The 16,862-nt window shown below is 39.3% G+C and overlaps 1 protein-coding gene across 22 annotated transcripts in view; it reads left to right on the top strand.

Moving 5' to 3' along the window:
* DNM3 (dynamin 3) overlaps positions 1 to 16,862 on the top strand; it is a 658,236-nt gene that overhangs the window by 181,831 nt on the left and 459,543 nt on the right. For all 22 annotated transcript variants that reach the window (XR_015143475.1, XR_015143474.1, XR_015143472.1 and 19 more), the window contains exons 3-4: positions 11,648 to 11,797; positions 13,402 to 13,605. Coding sequence is in view for 17 of the 22 variants with exons in the window: in XM_086344642.1 (XP_086200768.1) it covers positions 11,648 to 11,797; positions 13,402 to 13,605 (354 nt within the window). In the remaining 5 variants the exon portion in view is untranslated. The remainder of the gene's footprint in view (positions 1 to 11,647; positions 11,798 to 13,401; positions 13,606 to 16,862) is intronic.

Here is a 16,862-nt window from a genome sequence, read left to right as displayed (position 1 = left end):
AAACCAATAAAAAGTTTTAAAAAGGGAAAAGACATGATCTGACATATGTTTTAGAAAGATCTCTCTAGCTGCCATGTAGAGAATGGATTCAGTGGACCCAGAGTGGAATTAGGAAGACCAGTTGGAGGCTTTTATGGTGGTCCAGATAAGAGTTGGTGTCCGCTTAGGAGGAGGATGGCCATAGTGGAGGCAGTGAGAAGATGTTTGGGAGAAAGGTGAGCAAGGGTAAAAAAAAAAAAAAAAAACCTCTATTTTTTGATTTGGTGACCTGATTCAATGCTGGTGTCAATAATTGAGATGTGGAAGATAGGAGGAGATGGAGGGGATGTGGGTGTTAAAAGGGGAAGGCAATGTTTCAAGGAACAGGAGGAAAATCGTGTCAGATGCTGCTGAGGTTTTTGCAGTTTGTGGCCAAGTGCTTGATATGCTTTCTATTTGGTTTCATGTTTTTCATTTTTTGGACTTCCCTGGTGGGTCAGATGGAAAAGAATCTGCTTGCATTGCAAGAGACCCGGGTTTGATCCCTGGGTTGGGAAGATCCTGTGGGAGAAAGAAATGGCTACCCACGCCTATATTCTTGCCTGGAGAATTTCATGGCTAGAGGAGCTTGGTGGGCTACAGCCATGGGATCAAAAAGACTTGGACATGACTGAGCAACTAAAACATACACAATACTTAATAATCTCTCTTGGCCCTGAGGTCAGTGTAAGTGACTTTGGCTTTGTATGCTATGAAAGACTACCTCTCATTTCATGATTGAATTCTCACCTTGGTTTTTTGATTGGACCGTCTGGATCACTTGGATCTGGAATTCTGTTTTGAGCTTCTCTGCCTCAGGAGTACCAGAGCCCTGATCCTAAACCCTAGTCTCTGCAGCTGGTCTCTGAGACCTGCCTAGCACCTACCTTTAGTCTGCTACGAAATCTTGGCCCTTCTTGTTTCTACCCCATTATTCTTCACCCTCTAACTGAGACCTCTACCTTTCACCCACTATTGGACTTCCTCGGGTGAAATGTGCTTCTTTAGATTTCCTTTTTTTTTTTTTAATTACTAAAAGAAGGACACAACTGACTTCTGCTTTATATCTGGGTCTGTGTAATTCATATCTAACTTGCTTTGTTTCTTACTTAACCACAGTTCTAGGCCCCTGGCTTCAATTTGGAATGACTTGAAGGCTTGCTGGAAGCATTTTTCCAAATTGCTTAATGGTATGCAAAGAGAAGTTCTCTACAGAAGAAGGAAGAAATCTACAGGTGTTCTTTAAATATGATAGGCATCAGGGAAACAAAGATGACTCAAATGTAGCCTCTGCCTTTAAGGGACTATGTTTTTAAATGTAGTCCTACCAGGTGGTATTTACAGCCAGTGGATTCAGCTAGTTGCACTGAAAACCATTTCCTGTTTCTGTGTCCCATATACTCCATTTTCATGGGAACCCCATGCTTAAAAACATTGCTATTAAAGCATTTTAGAAACAGAACTCCAGCTAAAGTATGGACAGCCCCAGTTCTTAGAATAAAGATTGGTGAGATATGCCTGTGCTCCATAATTATTCCATTTTACTTAACCTTGATTAATTGAAACATATGCGTGTTTTTCCCCATGGAAGGGGCATATTGGAAATATTTAAATTCTTATGGTCATGCTGTGCTTTTCACAGATGATTGGAATGCTGCCCAGGCACAAACCATGTCATCCTTCCCCCAAACAATTTGTCAGCTGTTTATCCTAGCATAATTTGTTTTTCATGGTCAGCAGAAATGACAGTACTAAAATGTTTTATAGGGAAATAAAAATAGAGTGATAGCTCTGATTTTTTAAAAAAATATCCTCTTTTTCCTCCCAAATCACTCTTTGATATAAAAGGTATCTTTCCCTTTGCTTCAAATGTAGGCTATTTTTAACACTGGGAAAACAGGAAAAATTTTAAAAACTAGAATCTTATTCTTTGAAACTGAAAACATACTGTGAATTTCAGGAAGATAGGTTATACTGACACACAATAGAATTTCATGGATTCATGATTAGGACATAGGCTGTATGCACATAACCTTCATCCTTTATAGGAGCAAGAAATTTAATCACTGTCCATTCAGGCTGAATTTGGGCTGAAGCCTGGAATTGTTTGAGAAAGAGATCATTCCATGTGCCCGATTACTAAGCATTTAGAATGAAAGCAACACTGAGAACATGCCAAGAGAGCTTGTGCCATTGGAAATTACCTTTCTATGAGACAATTTATCTCAGGACCATAAGATGAGATTTGTTAGAACTTTAGACATATTAACTTTTGATAGTATGAAAGTCTCAGAAGATACATATTTACCAGTTCTTTAAAAGTCTAGCTGTTGATTGGCTAGTGTAGACTGTTCTGTAGAGTTTGGCTTGGGTGTTAGAATTTCCTTCATCTCATGTGAACATTCTTCTTTAGAGGTGAATATAGTAAATGATTCATTGCTCTTGTGAAAATCCTTTCCAAGATTTTCATTTATAATTGTGCTTTAGACAGCAGGGAAGTAAAACTGTGACCTTTAAATTCTGCGTTGCTTATCAAGATTTATTTAGGACTTGTATGATGATAAGCTGAATGATGATCCTCTTCAATAGCAATTACGGGCAATTGTTCAAAAACATACAAGCCACCTCTGCTGACCACCTATTTATAGTCTGCTTGCTAGAGGGCTGGGATTCCATGATAAGACTGGCTTACCTTGTTGCTGTTAAGACCCAGCTTATGACAGTATAATGCTATAGCTGTGAATTGTGAATTGTAGTTATGATTGCTGTGTTTTACTAATAAGAAAGTAGGATATGTGGTCTGACAATTATCACTGTACTATTAGAGATGAGGGGGACATAGACCTGTGAGTCTCTGGACCTGGGTAGAGGATGGACTACAGGTAGCTCCCATCTGACAATTTAGGTTAGGTTTTCCCTGAGTTGTCCATCCTATTGGTTGAATTATTTCCCAGGAAGCTCTTTAAGACCCATAGGAATAGGAATTTTGTGGTTTCTGCCCCTTTTGTCTTTCTGATAGGCTGGACATGCCTGAATCCCAGTGATGGACGTAGTTGAGACCCAAGTTGACATTCCTGCTAGGGTTACTATTAGGTCAGTTAGGATCACTGTGTATGTGTGTGGTATACTGTGGTAAAAATAATAGTATTTGTAGGGTTTAACCAGTGAGAACACATACAGAAATGGTTTTTAAAGGTGTAAAATGACTCAACAAAATGATAAATCCCCACTCTCACCTGTTGAATTTCACATACTCCCACCACCATCAATTCTACCTGTTTGTATCATCCACCAATACTCATTATTCTGTTTCCTTTTGATTCCTATGGGATGAACTAGCATGTTCCTTTCTAGTGCTTCCTATCCCCTCTTCCTTAAGACATAGCTTTAGTACTTGTCCCTTCTTCTGCATCATCAGCTTTCCCTCAAGGCTGGATTAATAGCATCAGCCTGCTGCTGCTGCTGCTGCTAAGTCGCTTCAGTCGTGTCCGACTCTGTGCAACCCCATAGACGGCAGCCCACCAGGCTCCCCCGTCCCTGGGATTCTCCAGGCAAGAACACTGGAGTAGGTTGCCATTTCCTTCTCCAATGCATGAAAGTGAAAAGTGAAAGTGAAGTTGCTCAGTCGTGTCCTACTCTTAGCGACCCCATGGACTGCAGCCTACCAGGCTCCTCCACCCATGGGATTTTCCAGGAAAAAGTACTGGAGTGGGGTGCCATTGCCTTCTCCGAGCATCAGCCTAGGAACATGCTATTAGTTTACCCACTTTTATAAAACTTTCCCTTCATAACCCTCTCCAGATGCCCTTTTACTTCTCTCCTCTCCTTTACAACACAACTTCTTAAACAATTTGTCCACAACCAGTCTCTACTTCCTCTCCTCCAAGTCATTCTAAAATCTATTCCAATCAGATTATCACCCAACCCACTCCATTGCAACAGTCCTTTTCAACATCCTGAAGGACCCTCAAATTGCCTGATTTTATGATTTGTTCTTGGTTCTCATCTTACCTGACATGTTGACAGTATTTGATGGAGTGAAAGGTCTCTTTTCATGAAATACTTTCTTTTTGTGGCTTTGGGTCACCTCTCTCTCAGGGTTTTCCTTTTTTTTTTTTTAATCCCACATCATGTTGACCACTCGTGCTTATTCTCCATTTCCTGATCTCTAAATATTGCAACATACAGGGTCCACTGCTCTGATCTGTTCCTTGTCTGTCTCTCATTTAGTGACCTAGCGATCTTATGCACTTGCCTAACTTTTAATTCCAAATACATATATCTATATCTATCTTGGACTTATCTAGCTTAGACTTCTCCTTAGATAAAAGATTCACATATCCAGCCCCAGGGCATTTTTGTGCTGAATAAAAGAAGCCACCATTTCCTCAAGCCCTTGACTGCCATCTTCTGGAAAAATTTCAGGATAGATACACGCTTATCAGATGAGACAATGAAAATTGTGTGTCTTTCAGCTGCATGGTTCCCAACCATTGGTGGTGGTTCTGTTTGTCCACATGGGTGATGTTTAGCAGGCATCACAAGCTTAGTAGGTCCCCAACTGAAGTTTTAAATTTTATTTTATTAGATTATAGTTGATTAACAATATTGTGTTAGTTTCAGGTGTTCAGCAAAGTGATCTGGTTAAACATATACATATATTCATTCTTTTTTAAGATTCTTTTCTGATATAGGTTATCACAGAATGCTGAGTAGAGTTCCCTGTGCTATATAGTAGATTTTTATTGATTATATATCTTATATATAGTAATATATAGTGGTATGTGTATGTTCATCCCAAGTTTCTGACTTATTCCTTAGCCCCCCAACTCCCATATTTCCCCTTTGGTAATCCTAAGTTTGTTTTCAATATCTATGGGTCTGTTTTTGTTTCATAGATAAGTTCATTTGTATCTTTTTAAAAGTTAGATTCCACATATGAGCAATATATGATATTTGTTTTTCTCTGACTTACTTCACTTAGTATAATAATCTCTAGGTCTATCTATGTTGCTGCAAATGGCATTATTTCTTTCTTTTTATGGCTGAGTAATATTCCATTGTATATATGTACCACATTTTTTTATCCATTCCTCTGTTGATGGGCATTTACGTTACTTTCATGTCTCAGTTATTGTAAACAGTGCTGCTATGAACATTAGGGGCATGTATCTTTTCAAATTATGTTTTGTTTTTTTTCTTTTTTTCTGGATATATGTCCCAGGAGTAGGATTTCTGGATCATATGGCAACTATTTTTAGTTTTTTTTTTTAAGGCATCTCCATACTGTTCTTCTCCATAGTGGCTACACCAATTTACAATCCCACCAACAGTGTAGGAGGGTTCTTTTTCTCCACACCCTGTCCATCTTTTTATTGTTTGTAGATTTTTGATGATGACCATTCTGACTGGTGATGGACAGGAAAGTGGTGTGCTGCAGTCCATGGGGTTGCAAAGAGTTGGACATGACTGAGCGACTGAACTGACTGATTCTGACTGGTGTGAGGAGACACCTCATTGTAGTTTTGATTTGCATTTCTCTGATAATTAGTGATGTTGAGCATGTTTTCATGTGCTTTTTGACCATCTTAATATCTTCATTGGAGAAATGTCTGTGAAAATCTTCCCATTTTTTGATTGAGTTGCCAAACTGAATTCTTGATTCCTAACCCCATCTTCCATACATCTTCCTTTCTTTCAGTCTTTCTATTTCAAAATTCTTCCAATTGCTGAGGTCAACCTCCTTAAAGTTATTCTTAACTTCTTTCTTTCTCTCATACCCCTCCTTTAATCCATCTGCAAATCCTTTTGGTTTTTCCTTCAAAATTCATTAGAATATAACCACTTCTCAGCATTCCCACTGCTCCCACCCAGGTCTCACCCCCAGGTGAGATAATAATCCCACCTTTATTATTCTAATAGCCAGCTACTTCTCTTATGCCTCATTGTCTGTTCTCAACTCAGCAGTACAGTTCTTTATTTAAAACCTAGGTCACATCATGTTTCCCTTCTATCCAAAACGCTTCAAGTGCTTTCACATTCATTTAGAGTAAAATCAAAGTCCTTAAAATGGCCCTGGGTCTGTACAATAGCTCTGACCTCATCTGCTGCCTCTCCCCATGCTTTGTGCTCCAGGGCCTCCTTGCTTTTCCTCCTTGCTTTTCCTCCGATATGCCAAGTGTAGTCTGCATCAGTCAGTCTACTGGGATCCTGTTATGTAAAGCATGGCTTCTTGAGTCTTTGCTCAAATGTCACTTTATCATATCAGAGAAGTATTCCTTGATTGCACATAACAAAGCAACCTCCTCCAGTGTTTAACATTCCCCTTATTCAATTTTCTCCATAGCACTTATCTGGCACACACACATTGTTTACTGTTTTATTTCACTAGAATTTAAGCTTCATGAGGCTAGAGACTTTTTTTTTCAGTTTACTGTATGCCAGCTTTCTAAAATAGTGCCTGAGAAGGTGTAGGAGTTCAATAAATATTGGTTAAATAAATAAACAAATATTGACATTCCTAAATCTCTTTGTGGGACCCTATACCTAACAAGCGGAGAAGGCGATGGCACCCCACTCCAGTACTCTTGCCTGGAGAATCCCAGGGACGGGGGAGCCTGGTGGGCTGCCATCTATTGGGTCGCACAGAGTCGGACACGACTGAAGTGACTTAGCAGCAGCATACCTAACCAGAGACAGAAGTTGGAGTTCCTGTATCTGAATTCCAAGATAAAAGCATTTTCAGAAGTCCAGGAGTAAATTTAAATCTAATTTGAAAATTGCATTGATTTTACAACTTTCTGAAAGGGTCTTAGTTTCCTAAAGAGAAAGCAAGTAGGCGCCATCTAGTGGCCACAAGTGTGTTGAGCTTCCCTCGTGGCTCAGCCGGGAACACATTTCTGTTACTTGAATTATTGATTAGCAATGAAATTGAAAATGTAGCCCTTGATCCAGAAGCTTCTTTTAGAAAAAAATTATATTAACATAATAATTATGATAGGCAGAAGTTCTCAAATTTGAATTTTCCACAGGCTATGTTGAACTGAATAGTTCTGTCTCCTTGCTATGAGAAAGTACCGTTCTGTTTCTTCTAAATTATTTATGACTCACTTTTGCTTATTAAGCTTTGTTTTTCAGAATCTGGCATTTATTGTTCCTCTTTACTTTTCTTATTGTTTTATCTTCTACTCATCCTTAAACTTTTACATTGGTACTGGCCTAGCCGCTGAATGAGTAAATCAAGTCTCTGCTGCTACTGCTAACTGCTGCTGCTGCTAAGTTGCTTCAGTCGTGTCCGACCCTGTGTGACCCCATAGATGGCAGCCCACCAGGCTCCACCGTCCCTGGGATTCTCCAGGCAAGAACACTGGAGTGGGTTGCCATTTCCTTCTCCAAAATAAAGTTTCTACTTCTAAGAATTTATAATCTTATAAAAACAGCACTTATGAGGGTAAACATGTAAAAGAAGATGCCAAATGATGTGGTGATCTCTTCAGGCCAGACCTCTGAAGCCTGCTGAAGCTTAATTGTTGTGTATACTTTCACTGTTGAGGCATAAACCACATCTTGTAGTTGTCTCCCTATTGGCCTTGCAATGTAGTGGGTGAAAGTTAAATATTTACGGTGGTAATGGTAGAAAGACTACCAATAACTGTCTCAGCTGAGCCCAAGATATCTGGGCCCAAGATACTTTAGCCTTAGTCTACATTTGGTGGAGCATTTTTTTCAGCTGGCTGTTAGAGAAATTAAACTATTTGTTAAGACTTGTTACCTTGTAAAATTATAACATTTTTAGGTCTACTAGTATCAGTTCCCTTTTCTTTTGAGTTGTGTTGCTTATCATTTACTCTATATCTTTGGAAGCAGATAGAGAAAGGGATAGTACAATAGTTTTAAGATGCTACTGAAATTTTAAAAAATAACCAATTTTCTCTTATATAGTTATTTTAGAGTTTTTCCTTAGGCCTACATATAGTGATTTTTTTTTTTAGATTGCAGATAAATAGTTTCTTTGTAATATTGTCTTTTTTCTTGAGAAAAATATCTTTTAATTGCAGAAATGGATGTGGTATTTTGAATAGTATATTTTAAAGCTAAAATATTTCATATATTATTTCCTTTTAAAGGGTAAAACAAACATCGTTTCTAAATCTTCTTGCTTTCTGAAGCTGTATTTACATAATTTAGCATATGTTGTTGCTCGGTCACTAGGTCACGTCTGACTCTTTGTGACCCCATGGACTGCAGCACGCCAGGATTCCCTGTTCTTCACTATCTCCTTGAGTTTGCTCTAACTCACATCATTGAGTTGGTGATGCCATCCAACCATCTCATCCTTGGTCACTACCTTTTTGTTCTGTCCTCAGTCTTTCCCAGTGAGTCAGCTCTTTGCATCAGGTGGCCAAAGTATTGGAGCTTTAGCATAAGCATCTGTCCTTCCAGTGAATATTCAGGGTTGATTTCCTTTAGAATTGACTGGTTTGATCTGCTTGCAGTCCAAAGGACTCTCAAGAGTCTTTTCCAGCACCACAATTCAAAAGGATTGATTCTTTGGCGCTCAGCCTTCTTTATGGTTCAAGTCTCACATCTGTACATGACTTCTGGAAAAAGCATAGCTTGGACTATAAGAATCTTTGTTGGAAAAATGATGTCTCTGCTTTTTAATATCCTAATCTCTAGGTTTGTCATAGCTTTTCTTCCAAAGAGCAGGCATCTTTTAATTTCATGCCCCACCATCTGCAGTGATTTTGGAGCCCAAGAATATAAAATATGTCACTGTTTCCATTTTTCTCCCTTCTATTCGCCATGACATAATGGAACCGGATGCCATGATCTTCATTTTTTGAATGTTGAGTTTTAATCCAGCTTTTTCACTCTCTTCTTTCACCCTTACCAAGAGGCTCTTTAGTTTCTCTTCTTCTGTCATTGGAGTGGTATCATCTGCATGTCTTAGGTTGTTGATATTTCTTCCAGCAATCTTGATTACAGTTTGTGAGTCATCTAGCCGGCATTTCACATGATGTACTCTGCATAGAAGTTAAATAAGCAAGGTGACAATACACAGCCTTGATGTACTCCATTCCCAATTTTGAACCATTCAATTGTTTCTCGTGAAGTTCTAACTGTTGCTTCTTGACCTGCATACAAATTTCTCAGGAGACAGGTAAGGGGATCTGGTATTCCCATGTCTTTAAGAAATTTTCCAGTTGTGATTTACACAAAGGCTTTAGCATAGTCAATGAAGCAGAGTATATGTTTTTCTGGAATTTTCCTTGCTTTCTCTGTGATCCAGCAAATGTTGCCAATTTGATCTCTGGTTCCTCTGCCTTTCCTAAATCCAGCTTGTACATCTGAAAGTTTTCGCTTCACATGCTGCTGAAGCCTAGGTTGAAGGATTTTGAGCGTTACTTTGCTAGCATGTGAAATGAGTGCAATTGTACAGTGGTTTGAACATTCTTTGGCATTGCCCTTCTTTGGGAATGGAATGAAAACTGACCTTTTCCACTCCTGTGGCCACTGCTGAGTTTTCCAAATTTGCTAACATATTGAGTGCAGCACTTTCACAGCATCATCTTTTAGGATTTGAAATAGCTCAGCTGGAATTCCATCACCTCTACTAGCTTTGTTTGTAGTAATGTTTCCTAAGGTCCACTTGACTTCATACTCCAAGATGTCTGGCTCTAGGTGAGTGACCACACCAGCATGGTTTTCCAGGTAATTAAGACCCTTCTTGTATATTCTTCTGTATAGTTCTATATAGAAGAACTTCTTGCCACCTCTTCTTAGTCTCTTCTGCTTCTGTTAGGTCCTTACTGTTTCTGTCCTTTATCATCCCTATCCTTACATGAAATATTCCCTTGATAGCTCCCAACTTTCTTGAAGAGATCTCTAGTTTTCCCCATTGTATTGTTTTCTTTTCTTTTCTTTTTTAACATTGTTCACTTAGGAAGGCTTCCTTATCTCTCCTTGCTATTCTCGGGGACTCTGCATTCATTTGGGTATATCTTTCTCATTCTCTCTTGTCTTTCACTTCTCTTCTCAGCCATTTCTAAGGCCTCCTCAGACAATCATTTTGCCTCCTTGCATTTCTTTTTCTTGGGGATGGTTTTGGTCACCACCTCCTTTACAATGTTATGAATCTTAGTCCATAGTTCTTCAGGCATTCTGTCTACCAGATCTAATCCCTTGAATCTATTTGTCCCCTCCACTGTATAATCATAAGGGATTTGATTTAGGTCATACCTGAATGGCCTAGTAGTTTTCACCATTTTCTTAAAATTAAGCCTGAACTTTGCAATAAGGAGTGCATGATTGGAGTCACAGTCAGCTCCAGGTCTTGTTTTTGCTGACTGTATAGAGCTTCTTCGTCTTTGGCTGCAAAGAACATAATCCATCTGATTTCGGTATTGACCATCTGATGATGTCCGTGTTAAGAGTTGTCTCCTGTGTTGTTGGAGAGGGTGTTTGCTAGGACCAGTGTGTTTTCTTGACAAAATTCTATTAGCCTTTCCCCTGCTTAATTTTATATTCCAAAGCCAAACTTGCCTTTTAACTCCAGGTATATCTTGACTTCCTACTTTTGCATTCCAATCCCTTGTGATGAAAAGGACATCTTTTTTTTTTTTGGTGCTAGTTCTAGAAGGTCTTGTAGGAGATCTTCATAAAATCGACTTCAGCTTCTTTGGCATTAGCGGTTGGGGCATAGACTTGGATTACTGTGATGCTGAATGGTTTGCCTTGGAAACAAACCAAGATCATTCTGTTGTTTTTGAGACTGCACTCAAGTACTGCATTTCAGACTCTTTTGTTGACTATAAGGGCTGCTCCATTTCTCCTAAGAGATTCTTTCCCACAGTAGTAGATATAATGGTGAAAGTACAAGTGAAGTCACTCAGTTGTGTCCAACTCTTTGTGACCCCATGGACTATAGTCCACCAAGCTCCTCTGTCCATGGAATTTTCCAGGCAAGAGTACTGGAGTGGGTTGCCATTTCCTTCTCCAGGGGCTCTTCCCAACCCAGGGATTGAACCCAGGTCTCCCGCACTGCAGGCAGACGCTTTACTGTCTGAGCCACCAGGGAAGCCCAGATATAATGGTAATCTGAATTAAATTCGCTGATTTCCATCCATTTTAGTTCACTGATTTCTAAGATGTCAGTGTTCACTCTTGCCACCTCCTCTTTACTATTACTTGATTCATGGACCTAACATTCCAGGTTTAGCATCCATCATGTTAAAGTGGTGATATTCAGAAAGGACATGCTAATAGGATTAGTAAGTAGGCTTTTTGTATATCCCAGCTCTAACTTCTTTGAGAATTGGTTGCTGTTATTTGTTATATCATTTGGAGGGCCAAAATTCTCTTTATTTAATAGGCTTTGCAGTTTAAAGACTGCTTTTAATAGTTAATTGCTAATCTGAAAATTAGCAATTCTGCACCATTAGCATTTGTACTGTGTTTAACATTTCTCAAGTGTTAACTGTGCTTTTTAGTTACCTCCATGTTCTCTCATTATGATGGCTGAAGAGGCAATATTGGATACTTTGACTTGTAATTAAAGAAGCATCGTTTCCTTATAATTACTGCAAGAGTACCTGAATTTTAGGTTGTATTAATTTGTCTTTTATAGAATATGCTGAATTTCTACACTGCAAAGGAAAAAAATTTACAGATTTTGATGAAGTTCGCCATGAGATTGAAGCTGAAACAGATCGAGTAACTGGAATGAATAAAGGCATTTCCTCCATACCTATTAATTTACGAGTCTATTCCCCACATGGTAAGTAAAATAACAAAATTCCAAATTCTTGTCCTCAAAAATTTTTACTATGTATGTTAATTAACATACATTATTTATGTAAAATGGCTTTTTTTTAATTTTTATTTTATTTTTAAACTTTACATAATTGTTTTAAATCTTGGTGTGTAAGATTGTGCTTAGGTACTTCAGTAAATGATATAATCCAAACAGCTCATAGAATTATTTATGGAAGTCAGGAGGAGATAATTTGTAAAAGAATTGAGTACATTATTTTACAAAGTTTTGTTTATGTATATTTTAAACTTTTAGAATTCTAAAGAAGAATGCATGAAAACTTATATTTTTAGTATCTTCAGCTTTTGCAAAAATCTTAGAGGTGCTTGGTACTATGGTTGAGTTTTCTTTAATGAATATTCTTTCAGTCCTATATATTCTTATTTATTCTCTTCCTGAGGAATCATCTGTGATTTTTTCTCCCCAGACTGTCAAGAAAAACTTATAAATTAGATAACCAATTCTTGGTGGGTAATACAGAATAAACAGCCTCCAGAATGACTAAGATTTTGGTGGGACAGATTTTCATCTCTAATCTTCTCCCCAGTTCTGTTGCTTTTAAATTGGACCATGAAATGCTCAATTATGACTTCCCAAGAGGACTTGGGGAGAAGGAAATGGCAACCCACTCCAGTGTTCTTGCCTGGAGAATCCCAGGGACGGGGGAGCCTGGTGGGCTGCCGTCTACGGGGTTGCACGTGGTTGGACACGACTGAAGCGACTTAGCAGCAGCAGCAGCAGCAAGAGGACTTGGAGCTTTTGTGTATAGAGAGAACAATAGCCAGGTCAGGGCTGGAGTCACTGACTTAGTAGTTTCCTGGGTTTCCAGAATGGTGCTCCATGAGTCTGGCTGTAGAGGCTGCACACTAACTTAATGACTAACTGCTTTCCAATAAGCTAAGCGACTTGTTGCTGTTGTTTAGTCGCTAAGTTGAGTCTGACCCTTTATGACCCCATAGACTGTAGCCCACCAGACTCCTCTGTCCATGGGATTTTTTAGACAAGAATACTGGAGTGAGTTGCCATGTCCTTCTCCAGGGAATCTTCCCCACCCAGGGTTTGAACCCATGTCTCCTGCATTGGCAGGCATGTTCCTTACCACTCAGCCACCTGGGAAGCCCAGGCTAAGTGGCTAACACTTTGTAAATAATGCATAATGCTTTTAAAAGGAAGGACAAACCTTACTCTGAGCATTTTTACACCATTTTAAGGGAAGTACAAGATAGACAATATATTCTCTTATTGTTCCGTGTTTGAATTATAGGCCCCTAGTTACAAACATGGCAACTCTCTGAGAAAGCTATTAGGTATGCAAATCAGCGCTTCTTAAATTATGTTAAAATGATCATTTGACCTAGCACAATCATATCATAAAAATAGAGAAAATTTGCAAGGCCAGTTTGAATTCTATCCTGTTTTATTCTATGCACATGAGTTGGAACCCTTCAGATACACATTATATAACGCTCAGCTTGTTTCATTTCTAGGAAAATAACACATGATTCTGCCTTGTTGATATCTTTCAGCATTGATGGTACATGTAAGACATTTTTTTTCCGTTTCCACAGTGTTAAATTTAACCCTGATTGACCTGCCCGGAATTACTAAAGTGCCCGTGGGAGATCAGCCTCCAGATATTGAGTACCAGATCAGAGAAATGATTATGCAGTTCATCACACGGGAGAACTGTCTGATTCTGGCTGTTACCCCAGCCAACACTGATCTTGCAAACTCAGATGCGTTGAAGCTAGCGAAAGAAGTTGATCCTCAAGGTGAGTGTGTGGCCCATTAGATGAAAGGGAATTAGTTTCAAATGTCAAGAGTTTGGGTATATTTCAAGATAATACAAAATCTCATGACTTGATTTCATTATCAGTTAAATTGTTGTTATTTAGTTGCTAAGTTGTGTCCAACTCTTTTGCAACCCCATGTACTATAGCCTGCCAGGCTCATCTGTCCATGGGATTCTCCAGGCAAGAATACTGGAGTGGGTTGCCATTTCCTTCTCTAGGGGATCTTCCTGACCCAGGGATTGAATTCACATCTCCTACTTTGCAGTAGAATTCTTTACCATTGATCCCTTTTCAGTTCAGTTCAGTTCAGTCTCTCAGTCGTGTCCGACTCTGCAACCCCATGAATCGCAGCATGCCAGGCCTCCCTGTCTATCATCAACTCCCAGAGTCTTTACATTAGCCATTATTAATGTTGTTAGCTCTTTTGTATTTAAGATGCTAAAAGAAAAATAACTGGGGAATATAGTCTAAACCTATATACCTGAGACTGGAGCTTGAAACAAAGCGGGTGGAAGTTCCAGGTGGCTAGATGGGGAACATCACTGGGACTCCTCTTTCAGCATTAGTGGCTTGGGAGAGCCAGAATATGGATTGGGGCTGGAATCTAGTTATAAAAATGATACTAAAACCCCTGTCTCATAAGCATTCTTGTCCTGAAGAGACAAGATCAGGCTATCTGATGGAACAGAGAAAGCACTTCCATCCGTGGAGTCTAGAGAGTGCAGCACAGTCATATCCTTGAGAAGTCGACACTTACTTCAGCTGAAACTTCATCAGTTCAGTTGCTCAGTGGTGTCTGACTCTTTGCGACCCCATGAACCGCAGCACGCCAGGCCTCCTGGTACATCACCAACTCCCAGAGTCCACCCAAACACATGTCCATTGAGTTGGTGATGCCATCCAACCATCTCATCCTCTGTCGTCCCCTTCTCCTCTTGCCCCCAATCCCTCCCAGCATCAGGGTCTTTTCCAATGAGTCAACTCTTCTCATGAGATGGCCAAAGTATTGGAGTTTCAGCTTTAGCATCAGTCCTTCTAATGAATACCCAGGACTGATCTCCTTTAGGATGGACTGGTTGGATCTCCTTGCAGTCCAAGGGACTCTCAAGAGTCTTCTCCAACACCACAGTTCAAAAGCATCAATTCTTTGGCACTCAGCTTTCTTTATATGCCAACTCTCACATCCATACATGACCACTGGAAAAACCATAGCCTTGACTAGATGAACCTTTGTTGACGAAGTAATGTCTCTGCTTTTGAATATGCTATCTAGGTTGGTCATAACTTTCCTTCCAAGGAGTAGGCGTCTTTTAATTTCATGGCTGCAGTCACCATCTTCAGTGATTTTGGAGCCCCCAGAATAAAGTCAGCCACTGTTCCCATTGTTTCCCCATCTATTTGCCATAAAGTGATGGGACCAGATGCCATGATCTTCGTTTTCTGAATGTTGAGCTTTAAGCCAACTTTTTCACTCTCCTCTTTCACTTTCATCAAGAGGCTCTTTAGTTCCTCTGCACTTTCTGCCATAAGGGTGGTGTCATCTGCGTATCTGAGGTTATTGATATTTCTCCCAGCAATCTTGATTCCAGCTTGTGCTTCATCCAGCCCAGCATTTCTCATGATGTACTCTGCATATAAGTTAAATAAACAGGGTGACAGTATACAGCCTTGATGTACTACTTTTCCTATTTGGAACCAGTCTGTTGTTCCATGTCCAGTTCTAACTGTTGCTTCCTGACCTGCATACAGGTTTCTGAAGAGGCAGGTCAGGTGGTCCGGTATTCCCATCTCTTTCAGAATTTCCCACAGTTTATTGTGATCCACACAGTCAAAGGCTTTGGCATAGTCAATAAAGCAGAAATGGATGTTTTTCTGGAATTCTGTTGCTTTTTCCATGATCTAGCAGATGTTGGAAATTTTATCTCTGGTTCCTCTGCCTTTTCTAAAACCAGCTTGAACATCTAGAAGTTCACGGTTCATGTATTGCTGAAGCCTGGCTTGGAGAATTTTGAGCATTACTTTACTAGCATGTGAGATGAGTGCAGTTGTGTGGTAGTTTGAGCATTTTTTGGCATTGCCTTTCTTTGGGATTGGAATGAAAACTGACCTTTTCCAGTCCTGTGGCCACTGCTGAGTTTTCCAAATTTGCTGGCATATTGAGTGCAGCACTTTCATAGCATCATCTTTCAGGATTTGAAACACTTCAACTGGAATTCCATCACCTCCACTAGCTTTGTTTGTAGTGAAGCTTCATGGAGGAGTGCAAATGATATCCCCAGTCTATCTGCCACAAATATATATCCAGAAAGTTAAATGAGGCCTCTTTTTCTGTTACAGACCTGGCTTATTTTACAAGCTTATTTGTATTAAATACTGCTTAGAAATTGCCATATGAATATTCATGAATTTATCCCAAATGAACCTGATTTCTTACAGCTCATTTTAACTCCTGCTTTTAAAGATAGCCCATCTTTACCCCAATTTTTTATATACTGTAAACAGTAGTCCTAAGAACAGATTTTTTAAAGTTTGCAGATAATTGACAGATAACTTTGCAGAGAATTGATAATTTTGCAGGAATAGAGAAAATATTCAGTGCCATGGTATTCTACTTCCTTGTCTACTTTTGCATAGTGATGGCTAAAGAGAACAAATTCATTGCCTGAAAGCTCTTAAGTACACTTCTTGGTTTAGTTACTAGAAATTCCTTGCTAACCTCAGGGTTTATTATTTGTTTTTGTGTCCTAGTTTCAATGCTGAAACTCCTGAACATTGTTGTACTTGAGAACCCTCAGGTTTGCATGGTTATTAGGTCTCCACCAGAGACCCACTTTTATGTGCTGCTATCCTGAGGCTTTGGCTGGTCCTGGACATTACTGAAGCTCCAAAGGAAGAGGGTGAATTCTTGCCCACAGCAAGAGTGTTCATATTTTTAGTAAAATAATCAAAAGAGAAAAGAAGATGCTGTAGGACTCAATGCAACTTGAGTTTAGAATATGAGATATAGAGACATAATATATTGGGGTTGACAAATACATTTATTTACCCTCTCTGTCTTCCCAACTTCATCTCACTGTGATTAGAGAACATACTTTGTGTCATTTTTGTCCCTTTACATTTATTCAGACTTATTTTATGACCTAACATATGGTCTACCCTGAAGAATGTTCCATGTGTATTTGAGAAGAATGTATTTTTTTCCTGTTGTTGAGTGTTCTCTTGATGTTTTCTAGGTG

This window comes from Bos grunniens, chromosome 16, assembly GCF_055505025.1.
Source record: "Bos grunniens cultivar Pamir isolate PY7600 chromosome 16, Bosgru_T2T1.0, whole genome shotgun sequence".
Lineage (NCBI taxonomy): Eukaryota > Metazoa > Chordata > Mammalia > Artiodactyla > Bovidae > Bos > Bos grunniens.
Note: the sequence above shows the minus strand (reverse complement) of the source record. Positions and strands in the feature narration are given on the sequence as shown.